The sequence below is a fragment of the Chelonia mydas genome, chromosome 18 (genome assembly GCF_015237465.2).
Source record: "Chelonia mydas isolate rCheMyd1 chromosome 18, rCheMyd1.pri.v2, whole genome shotgun sequence".
In the NCBI taxonomy this organism is placed as follows: domain Eukaryota; kingdom Metazoa; phylum Chordata; order Testudines; family Cheloniidae; genus Chelonia; species Chelonia mydas.
In genome coordinates this window covers 18,920,177-18,941,746 of record NC_051258.2, presented here as the reverse complement: position 1 = coordinate 18,941,746, position 21,570 = coordinate 18,920,177, and the positions used below count along the sequence as shown (strand labels likewise).

At 43.7% G+C, this 21,570-nt stretch overlaps 2 protein-coding genes across 3 annotated transcripts; both read right to left on the bottom strand.

Annotated features, from left to right (window-relative positions):
* Positions 1-6,290: 6,290 nt before the first annotated feature.
* LOC102934067 (actin-85C) lies at positions 6,291-7,530 on the bottom strand. 2 transcript variants are annotated; one of them, XM_007070164.2, is made up of 2 exons: positions 7,515-7,530; positions 6,291-7,396 (listed from the first exon to the last, which is right to left on the bottom strand). In XM_007070164.2, the coding sequence occupies exon 2, from the start codon at positions 7,281-7,283 to the stop codon at positions 6,291-6,293; it is 993 nt and encodes a 330-aa protein (XP_007070226.1). In that variant the 5' UTR covers positions 7,284-7,396; positions 7,515-7,530. The 2 variants fall into 2 exon arrangements, with proteins under 2 accessions (XP_007070226.1, XP_007070225.1); XM_007070163.2 differs by lacking the exon at positions 7,515-7,530 and having other exon boundaries at positions 6,291-7,424.
* A 4,269-nt stretch (positions 7,531-11,799) lies between these two features.
* Positions 11,800-16,761, bottom strand: LOC102947623 (actin-related protein T2). Its single transcript, XM_043531943.1, has 2 exons — positions 15,636-16,761; positions 11,800-12,938 (listed from the first exon to the last, which is right to left on the bottom strand). The coding sequence occupies exons 1-2, from the start codon at positions 16,759-16,761 to the stop codon at positions 11,800-11,802; spliced, it is 2,265 nt and encodes a 754-aa protein (XP_043387878.1).
* Positions 16,762-21,570: the final 4,809 nt, after the last annotated feature.

The following is a 21,570-nucleotide window of genomic DNA, read 5'->3' as shown; positions in this document are numbered from 1 at the left end:
CCTGTGTCCAATAACAGCGAATATGGTGGAAGCAAAAGCCAAGTGCGGATTTTTGCTCCAAAATCAGAGGAGATACTTAATTCTACAGAAAGTCCAGTCCCAGGGCTAATATTTGGCATTCCCCAGAGGCTATATTTAATGAAGTCTGCACAGGGAATGCACAGTTATGTTGCTTCTCTCTCTACCCCCACCCCCAACACAACTTCACAGAGGTGACAGACAGCGTCACAACACATTTCTTGTTTTCAAACTGTCACTCAAGTTCACAGTGTTTCCACCATCAATGTTTTCTGCAGTGCTTTTTTAAAAAAAATTATTTTCTTTGTATATAACCACTAAACCATGGGCATGGAACAAAGCAGCTTGGTAAGAGCCATCATTAAAGACTTATGTAATATGCACGCTTATTGTCTCACATACTTTTCCAGTTAAAATATTTGGTCTAAAAATGTGGGAGGTAAAGAACTTATATTTTGAGGTCTTTATAAAACAACTTACATCCCCTGATTTATGTTCCCTGGGACTTGTTCTATGTGAAACATTTAGCCAGCTATATTTTAGATAAAAGAAACATCTCAAGCATTGGTTGTTTTGGAGTTTCTCATTCTTTACTCCCATATATCTTCATAATATTTCACTGTCAGGCGCAATAATTTTAAATTCAGAACCTTTCTGCTTGCTCCTTAGTTCTCTTTTTTTGGACAATATTTATAGCATTGCCTTAACATTCTCCACTGCTGCTGGGTTCTCAGGACCTGATTCTACAAACTCTTACACATGCAAGTTATCCCAGCTCACATGAGGCAGCAGATAGGATCTGAGGTGCATTCCCAGGTCTGCCATAGACTAGGGATGTGTGGCAAAGCTTACTGAAATCCATGGAAAGATTTAAAACTCTGACATCAATGTGCATTGGGTCAGGCCACGGCAGTGTGACCTGGTGCAACTCACGTAACCTCTTGGTACCTCAGATTTCTCATCTGTAAAGCAGGGGTAATAATACTACACAACTTTCTGAAGCACTAAAATAAGCCCTACAGATGCAAACCTCACCCCTGCTCGATCGTTACACTGGGTAAAAGGACAAGAGGAGCCTGAAAAGCCCTGTGGGAGAGGATTCCCCCAATGCGGGAAGAACAAGGTTGCACAGTAAGATTGCTTTCTGCAGACCCTCCCCGCCACCCACCGTGAAAATTTTGGACAGCACCTGCAGCCCAGAGGGCAGCCCAGAGAGGCTACAGTAACTTACGCCCTTTGGACTGTCAAAGTTGCACTTACAGCTCTGTCAGCCCCCAAAGCAGCCCATGATCAGGAGGTGTTAAGGTGGCTTGGAAACCCGTGTGGTCCCCCTCTGCCAGTGCTATGAATTCTACGTTGAGTCTGGTAGGGGCTCACCCAGAATCTCACCCTAAGTATTTAGTGAGACAATTTGTGTGAGAAAGTATTCATGGCACAGGGCCTTCAGACCTTCAAGACGATCTCTCACTTTCCCAGGCCCTGATCGTGATGTCATCTCAACTTCCTCTGATCCCTCCCATGCTCTCACTCTCCACTTCCCCCAGGCCCACCCATTGTTCTGTCTCTCTCCATTTTCCTCTAATCATCTGCAATGGTTTTGTACACACACATGCAGAGGAAGGATGATCGGGTGGTTAGGGCATAGGTTGGGGAGGCAGAAAATCCAGGTTCATCTCCTGGCACTACCACAGACTTCACATAAGCCTTGGGCAAGTCTCTTAGTTCCTTCTGCCCTTTGTCTGTTTAGACTGAAAGCGCTTTGAGACAGGGGCAGTCTTGCTGCGGGTATGTCCAGCATGAAGGGGTCCTGATCTCAGCTGGGGCATGTAGGTGCTGTTAAAATATAAATAATAAGAAACTAAAAAGAACAAACAAAAACTCTTATAGGTCTTTGCTTTGGGAGGTCTGAGCACCTGGTGCAGATCCCACTGACTTAAATCCGAGTCACAGGTGCGCTGCCCTTAGGGAAATCGAGCTCATGTTGGGTACCTAAAATCTGAGGCCACTTCTAAAAATCTGGGCCTTTACAAATGAATTGTTCTGCATTAACAGAGTGGAAAAAAACATTCAAACCCCAAGTAACATTGTGGCCTGGAAGTTGCTGCTGCTACAGCCCTGGGAACCGAGTGACAATGCCTATTTTCCTTTATGAAATTTTTATTAAGTTTTTTTTATTCTTATTATTGAATATGAATATTTTACACGTCTAAGCTCAGAACAATGCTTTTTTTGGCTGCCTCTGCTGCTTTTCAGAGTTGTGCACCTCAAAGTTGCATAACTGAGAGGTATCCATTTCCACACTGGGGAAAAGGAGGCTAATGAATCTCAGCAAAGCTAACTTTAGTGTGTGTGAAAAAAGGGCACTCTGAAGTTTTCCAAATAAAAAAAAAAAATCATACTTGTGTGGAACAGCTTAATAAAACTCAGGCTGTGTATATGTAAGGAATACAGAACTTCTCTCAACAAGAGGAAAATAGTACTTAACTTAGCAACACCTCTGCAGGGCAAAACACAGGAACATTCTTAACCCTTTACCGTCAAATTCCTCACAGCCAAATGCGCTCCCAGCCGCACAAAGGTCAAAAATGAAGGCAGCTGGGCCAAACTCTCTACTTGAGTAAATGAAGTTGATGGAACTATATCCATTTAGAGGGGGAGGAAATTGAGGCCAGATATTTTTCTGCCTCTACTGGCAATATTCCCCCTCTCTCCGACACTTTGTAAGGGATCACTTTCAGACCTGGTTCATGAGGGCATCTCTCTGCCTAGGGAGGGGTTCTTACACCTTCTTCTGACATATCTAGTAAGGCTACTGTCAGAGACAGGACACTCGGCCAGGTGGACCACAGGAACTGCTCCAGGTATCAGACCCATGTGCCTAAGAACAATTCTTTTTTCCTGCTAGCATGTACCAGATTGTGCATGGGCCTGTTCTCTCTCTGCCCTAGTTCCTTCCACTCAAGCTTTTTTCCCCAGATCCTTCTGAAATAGACTCAGCTGGAACGCTATCTACCTGGCTTAAGGTCCTTCACTTCCTGCTTTAAGCATAAGCTGCCTGCTGGCACCCCTTAACGTCTCACTACCTGTAAGAGGAATAGGAGTGTGGTCACCTCTTTTTTTACATCAGAGTTTTCACACTGCTGAAAAGGGGAAGGGGGAAGGAACCAGGCTACTGGAATAAAAGAGAAAATTATAATGTGTCTAGTGCAGGTTTGAGCCCAAACCTTTTTCTGTGCATGTGATAATGGGGTGGGGGGAGAGAGGGCAGCTCTCCTACATTTCTCAAGAGCTTGCAGCCAGCAATAGGCAGGTGACAATAACCACACTGTTTTGGGTACTCAGTCTGCATTGTCCCAGCCTGACATGATCGGATACACATGGGCAATAAAACCTTTAGATTTGTTCAGCTCAGGGAATGTATAAAATGATGAATTGACATTTAAAAGAAAAGAAGGAACTGTTGCTAGGTTGGAAGCTAAGCTAGATGTGGGGGGAGAGAATTACCAGTAGCAAGTAGATATGTTTATACAGCCCAGTGTCATCTTCTCAAATGATGGTATTTATTTCTTGATGACCCACGGGCCTGGGGATGTGGGCACAGGTTCTCCCACACAGCCACATCTCTAGTTTAAAGTCAATTTTTGTGCTGGTGAAAGATTTATTATGGCAGAACCTAGTGGCCCCAACCAAAATCAGGACTGCACTGCGCTAGGTGCTGTACATAATACGAGATGGTCCCTGCCCCGAAGCGTTTACAAGCTAACTCGACAAGTGAGTCACAGGAAATAGCATGATCCACATTTTACAGGTCAGGCACTGAGGCACGCAGAGATTAAGTCGCTTGCTCAAAGTTGAACAAGGCAGCTGTGGCAGAGCCAGGAATTACACCCAGATCTCCTGAGTCCCAATGCAGGGCGTAAATCACAAGATCATCCTTCCTCTCTTGGTGCTGGGAAGACTCACGGCCTTGGTGAATGACTTTCTCTAGCTATCCAGAGGCAAGGTATAGCACAGGCAGGACTGGATTAAGGTAACTGTCATGGCTTCACAGTTGCAGTCCCAGGGCTGGGAGGAGGGTGCTACTTCAAAACACTTAAGGCAAAAGACCCCAGGCTTTCTTACAGTAAAAATGAAATAAGAGTAGGTCAGGAATTCCAGGTGAGCACTACAGAGTGGAAACTTGGTCCCTTTGAAGATCCGTGTCGGCCAGCGGTTAAAGAAACTGATTCGGAGTCTGGACTCCTGGGACCCATATGCAGCTCTGCTACAGTTTTGCTGTGTGAGCAAGTCACGTCTCATCAGTAAAATGGAATCAGCAGGGCCCACTTCACAGGGTGGGAGTCATGTGACTTTAATAAGCGCTTGAGAGCCTCATATAAAAGGAGCTAGATACTGTGGGCCAGATCCTCAACTGATGTAAACGGCCATCACTCCCACTGGTTTACACCCGCTAACTCTCTGGCCCGCTCGGTGTGAAACGTTATTAAAGGAGTGTACTGATGTCTGTGAGTTCTTCCCTTTCTCTGTTAATGGAATGTGATTGTGTTGCTGACTCTGGGTTGGCAAGGAAATGGTTCTCTTTGTTTTTCCCATGCTGACAACAACCATGAGGTGCTCCATTCTGTCAGATTTCCCATGCTTTCCAGGGCGATGTGTTTTGCATTTTTATCTGCATTGGATTATTGGAGCAGGAGTCTGAACACTTAAGTTACTGTAAATCCCTTCTCATATGGAAGTCAGTGAGCTGTAAAATATTTAAACTGTCTACAGTTGTACCTCGTTTGTTTACACATTTCCAGTGGGCTGCTAAAAGGTAACTTACTGTAATAGAACAAAGATTTAAGATCGTGAATCAGATTTCATAACAGCTCTGCAAGCACTCTGAGCATGTACATTAACTTAATGGAGCAACGTAAATCTCAACAATCTCAGCCCTTAGGGGCTAGGTGATGCTGCGAATTAAACCACTAAACTTTTACCTCGGGAGTTCTTTGGTTCAACCCTTTAGCTGCGTTCACATGCGAAAATGCCTTTAGGTGGGTCTCACCCCAGGCCCTGCGGTCAGCTATCCAATGTGGTGAAACCATCGCAGCATTCGGCACAATAGGCGGTGCCAGCTGAAGAGAGGCTGGAGTCAGAACAGTAGGAGGAACAGCTGAGCAGAGCCATACCTTGTGCAAAGGAAGGTCACCTTGAGGTGAGCAGAAGAACCTTCCCTTCTGTTTAACTGAATCATCTAGACCAGTCTCTGCAAGACCTTTCTCCAAGGAGTCGAGTAGTTGCACATTAGGGGAGCAGGGCTGCTGGGGTAGGGGGCACAACTGCTAACACTGAAACCTACTTTGGACAGTCACCCCTCACCTACAGCTAACACAACTCACACCAGTTGAGGATCTGCTGCAGTAGTTATGACGGGCGCTGGGCAGTCGGAAGGAGGACTTGAATATAGAGATAGGTTCTGTGTAGTGGCTCTCCTACAGGTACCTAAAACTGTGGATATTTGAACTTCATCCAAGCTCCTGACTCTGCAAAACTTGTCAGGGGATCTCATGAAAAAAAAAAAAAAACCCAATAACCAGAAATCCACACCTTTCACCCAAGGATCTCAGATTACTTTGCATATTTTAATTAAGCATCACATCATCTTTGTGCTGTAGAAAGTTATTTGAATAGAGGGGTAAACTACAGAGAGGTAAACTGAGGCACGGGGGAGGAGGTTTGAAGTGATTAGCCTGGTATTGTGTGGCTAATCAACAGCATAGCTTGGAATAGAATATAGGAACCCTAATTCCCAGGCCCTTCCTTTAACAACTCCACCAACTTCTTTTCATTTCATATAGAAAAACAAACTTAAAAGCTCATCTCTTTCTGGGCTTCTTCCAGGCTCACCATGGCTACCATAAGAGACTTCCAGTGCCATAGCAAAGGGGCAGCAGTACACCAGAGCCCTCTATTTTTCCATCAGCGGTCTCTCTCTACCTTTTGGTAGCTTACGGTGAAGGGCAGTGAGCCAGCCCTCCCAGACATACGATGGAGGTAGCTTGTTCTCTGAGTTTAAAAGTCTGACAAACTATTTGCAGTTCCAGCAAGGATCAACACATTTATAGAATTAAAACCAGCATGCTGGATAGCAAAAAAAGGCACTGAACAAGGGCTCTTTCTTTACCAAGCCATAAAATCACTTACTACAAATCAATTATTTTTGCGATGATTTATTAGCTGCTCTCCAGCTGTTCAGGTTTGTGTTGTGTTTTTCTGGATGGTTGGTCTTCTCAGAAGCATTTTCTCTGAAGCACAGATGGTCCAATTTTCTTGTAGTCTTCACTCGTGACCCACATGTCCCTAAATGATGTTAAGCTGGTGAGGACGGAAGCCCCAATCCACACAGAGTACATCCTATCTCGGGGTGCTAGGATCTTTACAGGGATTTCACTGGGGCTCTGAGTTTGCAGCTCCTTTAGAAGTCTCTCATGGAGACCTCGGAAAAGGGTCGACCCACCTGACAATACCACATTTTTCATGATATCAGGGTGGATATTTCCATCGCATTTCATAACGCTTTGAAGGATCATTTTGTCAATCCCTGGTGCCTCAATGCCAGCATTAGCTGGCACAAAAAGGGTTTCAGGAGCTCTGAACAGCTGGTCTGTAATCTTGATGGCATTGCCATCTGGGAGAATATACTCCCATCCAAGCCTTTTGGGCTTTTCCTGAATTTTTTGGCTGGGTTCTATGGCCACATAGCACAGCTTCTCCTTGATGTCCTTCACAATTTCCTTCTCCGCCGTGCTCACGAAGGAACATCCAGTCTCCAAGAGCAGCTGAGCAAGGTATTTAGTAATATCTCTGCCGGCAAAATCCAGCCTGGAAACACCATGGAGCAAGCAGTGGCCTTTGTAGACAGGGACTGTCAGGGTCACGCCATCTCCACTGTCCAGCACTAATCCCGTTGTGCGGGCTGAAGCGTAAAGGGCCATCAGAGCTTGCAGAGCCACGAATATGGCAGGCACCTGGAAACCTTCAAACATGATCTCGGCCATTTTTTCTCGGTTCGACAGTGTGTTCAGTGGCGCCTCAGTCAGTAACACTGGCCTCTCGCTGGGCTTCATCTTGAGTTCATGCTTAAACAAATGCCACCAGATCTTCTCCATGTCCTCCCATGATGTAACTATGCCATGTTCCATTGGATACTTAAAAGACAGGATGCCCCTCTTGGACTGGGCTTCTTCTCCGACATAATACTCCCTGTGACCAGCTCCAAACATGATCGCTTTGGATTTGGGGTAGCCGACGATAGTAGCGATGACTGACCTTGGTGCCTGCTCTCCCGACAGGCCGGCTTTGCACAGCCCAGATCCATTGTCAAAAATCACAGCGGGGAGATCTAAGATTTTGGATTCAGACATTCTCTGGCAAGACGGAAGCAGTCTCCAGGCAGCTCTCTCTCTGGCTCTGTGCTTCTGCTCAGGTGACATAGAATGTCTAGTTAAATATTCTAGATTCTTGAGAGTCACAAAGGGGAACATTCCTCTGAGTCACCCTGAGCTAACCATGGCCACCTAATGAATACTGCTCCCTTCCCAAAGGCCTGGGAGAATGCCCTGAAGGTCACCAGTATGAAGAGTTTTGCTTCTCTCCCTATGACTGAGCCATTCTTATCTCCCAGATGAATTATAACAGAGGCACAACACATAGTTCCAGACCATCACATACAGTGGGGACAGGTTCTAGTGCTTGCATTTGCTTATATTATATATTTGTTTTAACTCAGTTGTTAATGCCTAATGAACATGAAATTTGGTCTGCTCATGACTATCTAGTTCCTCGATGATGGAGACATCTTGAGAAGACTTAACCCCATGTTCTGAGTCCCATAAATAACTCCATGAGGTAAAAAGAAACCTGTGGAAAACCAGTTGCTTGGCTCCTATGGAACTAGAGTCCAAAATATGCTAGAGAAGTAGCTCATATGGGTATACAGACCTTAAATTAATTTTAAACATTGTACTGCTTACATGGGTTTCATCTTGATAACTTTTAAAGTAACTTTAAAAGTTATTCCAGAAGATAAAGTGTTTGACTTGCAGCCCAGTTCCTAAGTAGAAAGATTACTGTAAATGTTCTTGTTTGCAATAATTGCCAGTTCCAAAATATAAAGGTTACCATAAATTGTCTGGTTTCAGAGTAGCAGCCATGTTCGTCTGTATCCGCAAAAAGAAAAGGAGGACTTGTGGCACCTTAGAGACTAACAAATTTATTTGAGCATAAGCTTTCGTGAGCTACAGCTCACTTCATCGGATGCGTTCAGTGGAAAATACAGTGGGGAGATTTATATACAACATGGCTACCCCTGATAAATTGTCCTGTTTGTGAGAATGATGACATGAATCATAAGTTGTTCAAACTTATTTTTTCATTTGCAGTTGGATGAAAGTTGAGCGACTGGTTGTTGAAAAATAACCCGGCCAATCAGCTGTTTTTAATAGGATTTTTGTGTTGAATTTCCCATAAACTGGTGACACAAGGTCATCTCAAATCCTTTTCACCAGGATAAGTCCATGCCAGTTTCCCCAAATGTGTCCATTTGGGGAGGGAGCAGGAGGAGGTTGAGTTGGGCTTGGTGTCTTTGAAACACTGAATATTTTAAGAATGGCTGACTGAAGCACAACTCTTCCAAATTGATGCTTGCTAAGGCTGACCTAGTTTGAACCTGACTGGTCCAAGTTGCAGGGCTCCAGTTTCTTGTCCAAAGACCTTAGAGGGAGGCGCTACAAGGTGGATGGAGTATGCAAGTGTGCGAGTCATAAGAATCAAGGTAAGGCCGATTTGTTGAGACTGACTTACTGATTACTTGATTTGATAGTTGTCTTGCTTCATTTTAAGTTTACTAATTATTAATTATTATTATTAATAGTAGCTTAACTTTGGTGTTAAGTTTTCTTGATTTTATTTGTGCTTGTGTAAGTGTTTTAATAACATATATAAGAAGATACTGAGTCACATTTCTTCCAATAAGCAACATGAGTCTAGAACCTTTGACGACCAAGCCAGTCAACCCAAAATCCTGACCAGCTCCCCCTAATTAATCTTTGGTTCTCACAAACATGGTTGGCTAAATACCGATCTCAGTTACTCTGGTGTACTCTGTAACTCGGGGGTAAATCTACTGAAGTGAGTGGAATTGTGCCTCCTTAAAATCAGTGTAAATGAGCTCAGAGCCAGGTCTGGAACATTTATAATGCTATGGAAGTGTCCGTGGCAGGCTTGTAAAAATGAGTATATATATTTCAATCTCTATTCAGCCCTTTTATGGATAACATCAGAAAACAACAGTGATGTAAAAACATGTTGCTAAAAATGCCTCTGTGTGTCTTCTGACATTACATCATTTTAAAATCCAGTTTGTCAAACGGGGATGGGTTGTGGTGAGGGAGAGAGAAACAGATGCTTTGCGGGAGGAACTGTAAGAAGTCATGCAAGCATGAGTTGCTTTGAGATCTTCAAAGGAAAGGGGCTATACAAGGGCAACACATTATTGTTAGCCATAATTTTCCATGAGCTGCAAATAAAACTTAGCAATTAGCAGCAGATACACTCCTCTCTAAGGTCACCCATCTCCACTGGAACAGAACTTTATCATCATGGAATTTATACGGAAAGCTCTTTGAGGCAGTGACAGTTCCTTATTATGCGTCTGTATAGCACGTAGCACAATAGGGTCCTGATCTCAGCTGGGGCTTCTGAGCCCTTATTTGTTGGCCTGAGGAATTGTTCTGGCAGGTTAGGAAGGATTCTCCAAATGGATCAACACTGGGAATGGTTAATACTTTGGACACTGATACATTTAAATGAAAATTGTTCATCTGGAAAGTTACATTCACCAGCAAAATAAATTCTTGCTAAGCAACTTTTAAATATGACAATAAAACCAAGAACCTTCCCATGGTCTAGATGGTCGGCTATAGCCTTAGGCCCTTCTAGGGGTCAGTGCAGCACCATCCTGCCCACCCCAAGGGTAATATAGAGAGGGATGGATGGACTGTGCCTCTAAAAGGCACAAACTCTGCTGGGAGTGCAAAGTGAGTGTGAAGGCTGCACAGTGATCAGCCTGCTAGCCATTTCCACAGGCTAGCGTGGAAAAATAATATTAAGGAGTGGCAAACCAGTTTGGATACTATAAAAACCAAGTTCAGCCAAGCCATATTGCAGAGCCAAAATCTCTTAGTCAGCCTGGGTTGTGCACCTCTACTGTCCCTAGCCTCAGCAGAGATGTTGACATTTTAGAGTTGATTTAGACCATGAACTATTAGAAATGTTTGGCTCTCCCCTCTGAGGTTTGCAGTCCCCTTTCTTAGCTACCGGGTTATCAGGAAAGCTCCAGAAGTTTTGGACCTTCCAGTCTTTGGATCTATCAGAAATGAGCTTCCAAGCTTCCCAGGGCTTCTTGAGTACCCTAACATGTCAGAACCACAGCTGGCTTGGGACAAGCTTTGTACTGTACCTATTTATTATACCCTCATTTCTCTTCCTCCTCTGGCCAGATGTGTCTCTGAGACACAAAAGGCAGACAGACAGACAGACAGACAGACATCAGGCCTGATGCAAAGGCCTAAATGGAAAGACTCTCATTGACTCCAGGGGGCTTTGGATCAAGCCCACAAATGATGATCATATCAATAAAGACCTGGGGGGGGATGCTTAGTCCTGCTCCGGTGTTTTACCCTGAGCGTTAAAAGCTCTGGTCACGGAGCATTCCCCTGGAGCAGGCAGCTGTCAGGCTGGCCTCTGAGGGCCCCCTCACAAACTGGCATGGGGGCACATCAGGAACCGAGCTACTAAATACAGCCCTACAGGGATCCCCAGCTGTCTAAATTATGCCGGGGCCTCTCTAGTCCATAGAGTAGCGCATGATCCGGAGATGCTAAGGGGGCTCCATGGCTGCCCTTGCGTGGGCTAGGAGCTGCATGTTGAGTCTCTTAACGGTGCAGCCTGTCACCCTTAGTATTTATCATTATTAAGTCCACAGGACCGTCTGACACAGCATTTGTGCGAGGGGGAGACAAGGGTGGATCACTTCAAAATTGCCCTGTTCTGTACACTCTATCTGAAGCTCTGGTACCAGCCACTGTCAGAAGCAGGAACTGGGCTAGACAGACCATTGCGCTGACACAGAATGGCAGCTGTTATGACTGGGCCCTCCGGACCTTCAGTATGAGCTCAGCTTCCCAGACCCTTTCGGGGTCATCTCAACGCCCTCTGATCTCTCTAACGCTCTATCTTTCTCATATCCATTGTGCTCTCTTGCTCAGCTTTCCTTGCTGTAGGTGATGATCTCACACTCACCCACACCAACCAGCCGCAGGGTTAAGGCACTGGATGGAGATGGAGGAGAGCTAGGTTTAATTCCTGGCACTGTCACAGACATCATCTAAATCTTGGGCAAGTCACTTACTTGTAATCCCTTTGCACCTCAGTTTCCAGTGGTAGACTCTCACTCTGCTTTATTTTAAAAGCTTTAAAATTAACAGCAGTAAGAATCATTTTAGCAGATTATTTTGTATTACTGAAGATAAGGTCTTTAATCAAGGGAACAACGCTGCACTGGCCACAGAATTGAACAGACCAGAGGTCTCCATCTCTAATTTCCATGACTCTGAAGCCAATTATACAATTAGAAAAAGCCAAACTTCTGTCCAAGGAATTTATTATTTCATTTTAATGCACAAATGCAAGAACTGCCACTGTCCTGAATGGATGCTAACTAGATTTACCTAAGTCCTCTTAAAAACATCTTCTTTGGACAATGTTTGGTCCAAAATCCTTGTAATCAGCTGCAGTGATCCACATTTGCTTGAAGCTGGTCAAGGAAGTAATTACAGAAGCCCCGATCCATGCAGAAAACCACCTGTCTGTGGGTGCTATGATCTTTATAGGAACCCCTTTGGGGGCCTGGTGTTCTAGTCCCTTAAAAATCCTCTCATCCAGCCCATGAAAGAGGGACGAACCACCCGACAGCACCATGTTCCCATAGAGAGTGTTGTGAATATTGACGTCACACTTTGAAACACTGTGAGCGATCATCCTATGAAGGCCTGGTGCATCGTTACCAGTGCTACCTGGCACAAAGAGGATCTCTGGTGCTTGAAAGAGTGGGCTGCCAATACTGACTAGAGTCCCATCAGGTAGTTTATATTCTTTCAGGACCTCCTCTGGCCTCTTGGCTAATTCTCTGTGTGGATCTGGAGCCACGTAGCACAACTTTTCCTTGATGTCCTCTATGATACTCTTCTTCCCAGCAAGGCTCTCAAAGCGTTGCCCACTTTCCACAAGGAGCTTCCCGAGGAACTCTGTGATATCTCTGCCTGCAACATCCAGCCTGGAGACGGCATGGGGTAAGTAGTACCCTTCATAGACTGGTACCGTCTGGGTAACAGCAAATCCACTGTCTATGACCAGTCCTGTGATGCGTGCTGAGGCATAGAGGGACAATATGGCTTGGACAGACAGGTAGAAAGCAGGCACCTTAAAACGTTCAAACATCAGCTGAGTCAGTTTTTTTCGATTCTCCATTGGGTTCAAAGAGGTCTCAGTCATTAGCACGGGCCTCTCAAAGGCTTTCAGTCCCAATTCATGCTCATAGATATGCTTCCAGATCTTCTCCATATCATCGCAAGATGTAACTATACCATGTTCAATGGGATACTTCAAAGACAACACATCCTGTTTGTGCTGGGCTTCTCCTCCCACATGGCAGTCCTTCTGAGCTGCTCCTAACAGTGACATTTTTGTTTTGGGGCAGCCAATAACCGTAGGAACGATGTGTCTTGGACCAATTTCTCCTGACAGACCAGCTTTACATAGCCCTGATCCATTGTCAAAGATCACAGCTGGAATATCTAAAGTTTGGGGATTCAACATCACTTCAGCTTTCCCCCTAGACCTTAAATAGTTTCTGAAAAAGCTGCTTCTGGGAAGCTTAGTTGTGAAGGTTTAAGGATGTATCTTCCAACCTTATCTTCTCAGTTTTACAAGATGACAAGCTCTGCTAGTCTCCAAAGTCTAGGACTGATGCTCCTAACTTTGACCAGGATTCAGGATTTTTATCCCCACTCATGCAGTGGCAAGCAAGGCATTTCCAGTGCTTAGTCCTGTAACACACAACAATGGATGAGCTAGATAATGATTGTTTGGTGGCCATTACAACTGAAGCAGATATATTCAAGCCTTTCAATGTATTAACTCACCTAGTCATATGTATCAGGGAAATTATTAAGAAATTTAAAATATAGAATTTTTTGCAAGCAGAACAGTAAGGATTTGAAATGCACTGAATCAGAGAGCAATGCACCATTTGCTTTTATAAGGCTCTGAGCATTTTTAACATTGAGACATTTAGGTACATCAGTGCTCATTTTCAATGAGCCAAATCCTTTTCTGATCACTTTTGCCAAACAGCACATGCGTCTCTCCAGGGGATTATACCAGCTCCCGTCCCGCTCCACCCACCTACACAGTTTGGTTGAGTTCTGAAGTTAGCCAAGATTGTGGCACTAGCGTATCATTTTGCTTTACCTAAGGATGACTATATTCAGTAGGTTTATATACGTTACAGTGAAGTACAGTCATCGTCCTTGAAGAAATTCTCCTTTCTCTTCCAGCTGCTGCTCTGGTGCCCCCTAGTGAAATGTGTGCTACCCAGTCTGGGGCACTGATTCACAGAGATCCGTCCATTAGAAGATGGGCCCAGCTGTGAGTTAAGCAGCGTACTCAGCAGTACACAGAATTGGAAGATCAGCAAATCTGATGTGATTTTATCTTCTGAAGGAGAAGGCTCTAAGGGTAGGGTCTATACAAAACAAAACAAAAAACCCCCAAGGCAGCAAGTCTCGGAGCCTGGCTCTGCAGACATGGGCTCACCAGACAGTGCTCAAAATAGCTGTGTAGATATTTGGGCTCAGGCTGGAACTCGGGCTCTAGAGCCTGGGGAGGTTTTCGGAGCCTGAGCTCCAACCACAACAACTACATAGTTATGGTTAGAGTGCGAGCCCGAGGCTGTAGACCCAGGCTCTGAGACTTGTTTTGGGGGAAGGGGGGTTTGTCGTGTAGACACACTCTAAACGTCCATGTGCCAACAAGCAAAACCCCACCTCCTGGACTCAGGCCCTTAAACCTAGAAAGTCAATAACTGTCTGAAATGACCGAGAGCAGGGGTAGGCAATTATTTTTGTCCAGATTTCTTGGTCAAGGTCCAGACTCCAGAGCAAAGAATAAAAAAAATTAAAAATGATAATAATAATAATAATTAATAATGAAATAAAAATATGGAGGGGTCTGTTCAAAAGCATCTGGTGGTCTGGATTTGGCCCATGATCCACCTATTGACTATCCCTAACCTAAGGGTTATTAGTACAATTATGAACCATGACAGTGGAAAGGAAAATGCCCTTTTATGTGCTGAAAAGATAGGCTTCTCTTGGTATTAATTAATTAAATAAACATTAATTAACATTATTCATTTGTATTACCACAGCACCTAGGAGCCCTGGACATGGCCCAGGACCCCGTTGTGCTAGGCGCTGTACAAACACAGAACAAAAAGAAGGCCCCTGTCCAAAAAGAGCTTCCAATCTACCTCTGAGACAGGAGACAATAGATGGGTACAGATAGGCGGCCTGTGGAGGGGTGGGGTACAAGGAAACAAGGAGACAATATTGGTCAGCACAAGAGGCAGCAGTATCCGTTGTCAAGGTTTTTGTAGGCAATATGGCAAAGGAGAGTTTTAAGGAAGGAGGATAATGAGGTCACTTTACAGATAAATATTTACAGGGAGCTGCACCCAAGACTGCACAAGTCTTGTTCTTTCTGGAGCAGCTAAAGGCCTCATTCTGCAAACGCTTATGCGCATGAGTAATGTCAGTAAAGGGGGTCGTCCCATCAGGGTCAATGTTTGCAGGATCAAGCTCCAACACAGTAAAGATTTGGAAAGCAAAACTTCCGTCTTAATGTTCCTTTAGGGTCGTCACATTTGTTTACCATAAGCTGGATCGCTATACCAAAGATAACAAAACATAAGCTATCCACACTTCCCCCATGACTCTCCAGCCCTGCTTTGTGTTGCTACATTAGGAGAGAAAGGTTCAGCCAGACCTGACTCCAATTCTGGGTTTGATTTTTTTTTTTCTCCTCGTGGTAGGAGGAAGAGCATTTTGGGGCTACTGTATTCAGTCAGTGGTGAGAAAGAATGGCTCCTGCTGCTTTAGGGTGACCCCTCTGGCCTGCTAAGGAACAGCATCCGTGCCTCTGAAGGGAGTCCCAGCCAACACTGAGTAGAGATCAGATGTAAATAAGGTGCAAATAAGGATGTGAAGATGTGGGAGCAAGAAGAAATAGTTAGGGGAGGTGGTAGAACACTGTGCACCCTTTGAGGGGGATAGGAAAATAACAGCCATTCTGAACAAGATGGTATGTTTCTAAAGTTTTATTTTCTGTAATGTTTGGTCAGCCAATAAATACACAAACCGCTGTAGCATCTTCTGGTTCACATCTTGGGAGCATTTCTTGAGCACCATCTATTCGAATGAGACACTGGTTCAGTTGCGTAGTCTCTCCTTAAAAGCATTTTCTGTGAACTACAGCTGCACCAAACTCTTTGTAATCACTGACGGTGACCCACATTTGTTTAAAAGATGACAAGCAAGTGAGGATGGAGGCCCCAATCCACACACAGTACTTCCTCTCGGGCGGTGCTATGATCCGTACGGCCATCCCGATGGGCACCTGCCGCTGCATCTCCCTCAGGATCCGTTCGTCCAGTCCAGGAAAGAGGGTGGACCCACCAGAAAGAAGCACATTGCCATAAAGATTCCTGCGAACATCAATGTCACATTTCATCACACTGTTGAAGATCATTTTGTGCACCCCAGGGGCTTCAATACCAATGTTAGCGGGCAAAAAAAGGGTCTCTGGGGCTCGAAAGAGCTGATTGCCGATCTTAATGATATTTCCATCAGGCAGTTTGTATTCTTTGAGGATTTCTTCTGGCTTTGCTTTCATTTCTTGGACGGGATCTAAAGCCACGTAGCACAGCTTCTCCTTGATGTCTTTCACGATCTCCCTCTCAGCTGTGCTCACGAAGGAGTGGCCACTTTCCAAAAGGAGTCTCATGAAGTATTCAGTGATATCCCTGCCTGCGATATCCAACCTGGAAACAGCATGGGGTAAGCAGTATCCTTCGTAGATGGGTACGGTGTGGGTAACGCCATCTCCACTGTCCATTACTATCCCTGTGGTGCGTGCTGAGGCATAGAGTGCCAGGGTCGCCTGCACTGCAACATACATGGCAGGCACCTTAAAGCCTTCAAACATGATCTCAGTCATTTTTTCCCGGTTCTGCAGGGGATTGAGTGGGGCCTCCGTCAGTAGCACTGGCCTGTCGCTAGCTTTGATTCTCAGCTCACACTCGTAGACATGTCTCCAGATCCTCTCCATGTCATCCCAGGACGTAACTATGCCATGGTCGATTGGATAATTCAAACTTAAGACACCCCTTTTGGACTGGGCTTCTTCTCCAACATAAAATTCCTTCTGTCCTGCTCCTAGCATCGTTGCTTTGGCTTTCGAGCGACCAACAATTGCTGTAATAACTGACCTCGGTGCACTGTCCCCTGCAATACCAGCCTTGCATAATCCAGATCCGTTGTCAAATATCACAGCTGGGATATCTAAAATTTTCGGGTCAAACATTCTTTGAACTATTTGCTGCCTACCTGAAAGCTGCTTTCGGGAGATGCCATGCAAGCAGAATGTTTGATAATAAATGTTCTAGATTGCTGATGTCATACACGGCAGAGTCCTCTCATTCTCCCACGCTATCAACCAGGCTGTTATGCTACTGACAAATGCCAAGGCAGGTTTTTGAGGAATTTGCAGTTTCCCATTTCTGCTCTCACGTACCTAACAATGGACCAGTGAAGTAATAATGGTTTTGCTGAAGAGTCAGCTGTCAGGGCTGTACAGATTTGATTGCTGATCTCAGATACATCCCTGAAAAATGGCTTGCTTAGATTCCTAGATTCGCAGAGTATCAGGCCAGAAGGGACCATTATATAACACAGGCCAGCAAATTTCAGTCGTTTACTGAACCCAATAATTTGTGTTTGACTTAAGCGTCTCTTACAGAAAGGCATGTCTTGATTTGACCTGATCCTGGCTGGAGCCTCCAGGTGCTACCAAATACAAATAAAAATAATCAACTGTTTTCACCAAAGCACACATGTTCATAATGCCTCACCAACAACTAATACTCAATGCTTTTCCCCCCAACCTGTATTATTCCTACCAGGTTTTCTCCAGTGGCTGGTGACACTGTAAGAAATATTCTGTTATGAATATACAGTTTACTAGCTTTTTTTCATAAGCTCCATATGGACTCATTTATGGACTGTGAGCTATTTAAGAATCACTCTCGAACCTGCTTGCAAAGTGCCTGCTTGAAAATAATTAAACCTCTCACGTGCACCCACACCTTAACTAATAATCTGCAAATATTGCCAACAGCTGTTGAAGATGGGAACAACTTCGCTTTTGTGGGCCATCTAGCTGAATATGCCTGTTTGATTTCTGAACAGTGCCTGCACCAAAAGCAGAACCTTTCACTTAATTCTTTTCAATCCTACATGCAGAACTCCTAAAAAATATAATTTTTAAACAGAACGGGGCTACATTTGGTACTGGTTATGGCATTCTGTTTCTCGTCAGTCTTTGCTGTTACTTACTTTCAAAGCTCTACCTTACCTGCAAAAAATCATGGAAGTGAAAAACAAGCGGGTCATTTTTGCAGATTTTGCTGTTTTCAGGAGACTAGCTTTCTTTAAATGAAGCGTCTAACACTTTCCATTGAAAAAAAAGCACCTTTCCTAAATGAACCTACCTATTGTACTGCTGCCAGATAAGCCTGCTTGCAAACAAACATCCTTCTTCCCTTCTTAACCTTTATCATCACAGCACATTCCGGGGGAGAACCAAAGTTCCAAAAGTTTTGAAATATTCTGTCTGTGACATTTGACCTCAGTTTTACACCTATTTTTTCTTTTTGCTTTCTTTTTAAATTGTATTTTTGATTTAAGAAAAGGTTTCCTGAGGAAGGTTTCTATCATTAATTTTGGAATATACTTCTGAACACAATCAGGTCTGACAACCCAATCCCAGTTACAGTGAAAATTTCCTTTAACAAAAATTACCATATAACTTAGTTTCGAATCCAGGGCTGTTATAGTTTAATTGCTTCTCTCCATGGCTTTAAATCTAGGGCCGCTTCAAAGGGAAGGTGGCTTCTATTAAATTTAATTACTTTCTTTTGCAGCTTGCACGGCAAAGGTGCCAGCTACTAAGTGAAGGTGGTTATGAATCAGAGGCAGATTCCAAAGAAAGATATATTTAAAATCTCTACTGAATATATAAATCCATGACTGTTAGTGCAGGGACTTTTCTGCCCCAAGTGAACTTAAAAAAACTCACCAAAACCAAAAACGTAACAGCTGATAAGTGATCGACTCCATGCATGTTCTTTCCATTTCAGCCTAGAGTCCACACATGTTCGCGTTAAATGCTGCTCTATCCATTTTAGCAATTTCTCTAATCCTCTAAATATTTGTGTACATATATTTCAATGTGCGGCACATTTATTTCCATGTGCACTTCTATATTAATGTCAACAGGTGTCCTAATCATTTAAGAGGTTGTTATATTCATCGCAATAGAAGCCCTATTTAGTTCAGCATGTTCAGTGTGCAGTTTACAGTGAAGTATTCAGTATAGAACATAATGTTTATTATTTAAACAAGGGAATTTTGACTGCAATTATAAAACAGTAGTTAGGCTGAGAGGTTGGAACACCCATCTGGACCCAACATTGGCCCTCCTTTATAAATCATCATAACAAGGTCATGCATGAATTATTACCCTTTACTTTCTTACTATTATGTTTGTAACAATGTGTGTGAATTTGCTGCTCCCGTCAATTGGAAGTATTGGAGACTGAAGACCTCTACTCAGAACAGGTACAACATGGGGCAACAAAAGTTTCCTTTATGCCCCCTTGACAATGTGGTTCAAATCTGACCTGGCAGGAACATATTTTGGCGTGAGAAGTTAGTTCATTCTCCATGGCCCATTCAAACCTTGGTCCTGCAAGTCTGCCAACTGCTGTCAATTGTCAGGGAAATATTTGCCCACCAGAAACAGGTGAGACCACCAGTTTCCTTTCACACAGGCCACTGAAGAACAAGCAACTGATAATGAACTGGCACCCAAGGAAAAAAAAAACCATTGGAAATATTTTAATATGTGTATTCTACAAAATTTCTGCAGACGCTTCATAAACGGTGTCAAATTCATATCAACAGACACTGGACTTTATAAGTGAAAGGGCACAATTCACAAAAAAAAGTTAAACATGCTACTAATAGGGCATTCTTGCTTATTTTATTTGAGAAGTGCTGAGCATACCGTTTCCACTGAAAACACCGTACAGAGCTTTGTGCGTTGACCATCTCACCTGCCCAGAAATGCTCTTTTCCCACCCCAACACCCGGCTAGCTAAACATCTCTCTGGTGGCAAACCCTGAATTCAGGCCAGATTCTGAGTTTGGAAGCCACACAAAAGTTATGGAGTGCGTTTTGCTTGAAGATGTGGGGTTTAAAGGTAAAACAGTGGGGTGTGGGGTGAAGGGAGTCCTGTGCTGAATTAAACCTAGTGCACCCTCATGGCATCACTGAGTGCCTATGATGCAGATTGTGCAGTACCATGCACAATAAGCCCCTGATCTAGAGCCTCTAGCTGCTACCAAATAGAGAGGAAGGATGATCCACTGGTTAGGGCCCTAGAGTAGGACTTGGAAGACCAGGATTCAATTTCTTGCTGTGTGATCTTAGGAAAGACACTTAACCTATCTGTGCCTCAGTTTTCCAGCTGTAAAATGGGGATTATAGCATTTCCCTACATCACAGGGGTGTTGTGAGGATAAACACATTAAAGATTGGGATGCACTCTGATACTATAGTGATGTGGACCACCTAAGTATCTCAGCAGGACAATTTATATAAATAATGTATTGTTTAGTGGCTGGCCCAGCATTCAAGTCATTATGGAACTGGGCTGCAGGGATGTGAGCCCTTATTAGGGGAAAAGAAAGTGGAACAAACCCTTATGATCTGGAATTGCTAGGGACTGGTAGCAGAATTTGCATAGCTCTAATGATCAGCTGGTAGCCTGAAACATGAGGAGTAAATGTCCTTTTAATACTGTTTAAGACAGGGTAGCTACCCACATGGTAGACAATAATTAAATTACCCATATTTTAGTAGAATAAAATCCAGACATACTATTTTATGCTGGATTCCTGTAGCAGTGAGTTCCGCAGGTTAAGCATGCAGTACTGTTTCATTGTTGTCAGTTCTTCTTTTGATTTATACCTATTGTTAAAACCTGGTGTTCAGTTTTATTCCATCCGACTTTTAAATACATTATCAAGTCTCCTAACTCTTCTCCATGTTATTATCCCACTATCTACTCATTTTTTTAAGTTTACGTGGATCTCTTTGTTCTCATCTGAATCTTCCTCGAAGATAATCCAGACTGAACAAAATACTGGAAGGCTGGAAAAGGAAGGTAGACTAATTAAATCTAGAAATAAGGTGCAAATTGTTACCAGTAAGGGTAATTAACCACTGAAACATTTTCAAGAGTTTTGATACATCCTCTATCACTGGGAATTAGGATGTTTTTCCTAAAAAGATGGGCTCTAATTCAAACAGAAATTAGTTCAAGGAAGTCCTCTGGCTCATGTCATACAGGAAGTCAGACTGGGTGATGATGGTCCATTTTAGCTGAATCTGCCCCACGGGAAGGCATAAGGTTTACAGAGCATCATTATAATATACTGTACATTGTTTATACAGAGTTGAATACAACTGGAACCTCTGAATGCTAAGCTTGCATCTGAGAGATGCTCAGAACATGCCATGTGCTCAGGGCACATTATTGTTAGTCACAAGACTGCCAGCAGCATACCCTGGGTTAAATCCTGGTCCTGTGGAAGTCACTGGCAAAGCTCCCCAGGATTTCATTGAAAGAGTATTGGGACAAGGAATTTTGTCACTAACCAAACCCATTCCAACTCTGGTACTTCCTCAAATTTCTGCAAGTAATCACATTTTATAGTCTAGCACAGTGCTTACAAAAATCTCAGACACGTTGCTCCAAGCAAGAAGTGACATATCCATCATCAACTTGACAAGTCGCTTGATGAATTGGTGTTAATTTCTCTCCCAAATAACAAATGAGCTTTGTCGGGCAAGACACAAGTGCCAGTGTGTCAGGGTCCTTTTTGCTCCCTTTCTTCCCATGAATCCCCTATTAAATGTTTATTATTTGTGTGAATTATAGTTTCCATGTTTGCTTTTATGGACGGGGAGAATGGGCCCTGCGTTCGTCGGCCAGGCTAGCTCGTTTTTATATTTCACATCTGTGATAGTGTGTTGCACGACAGGATG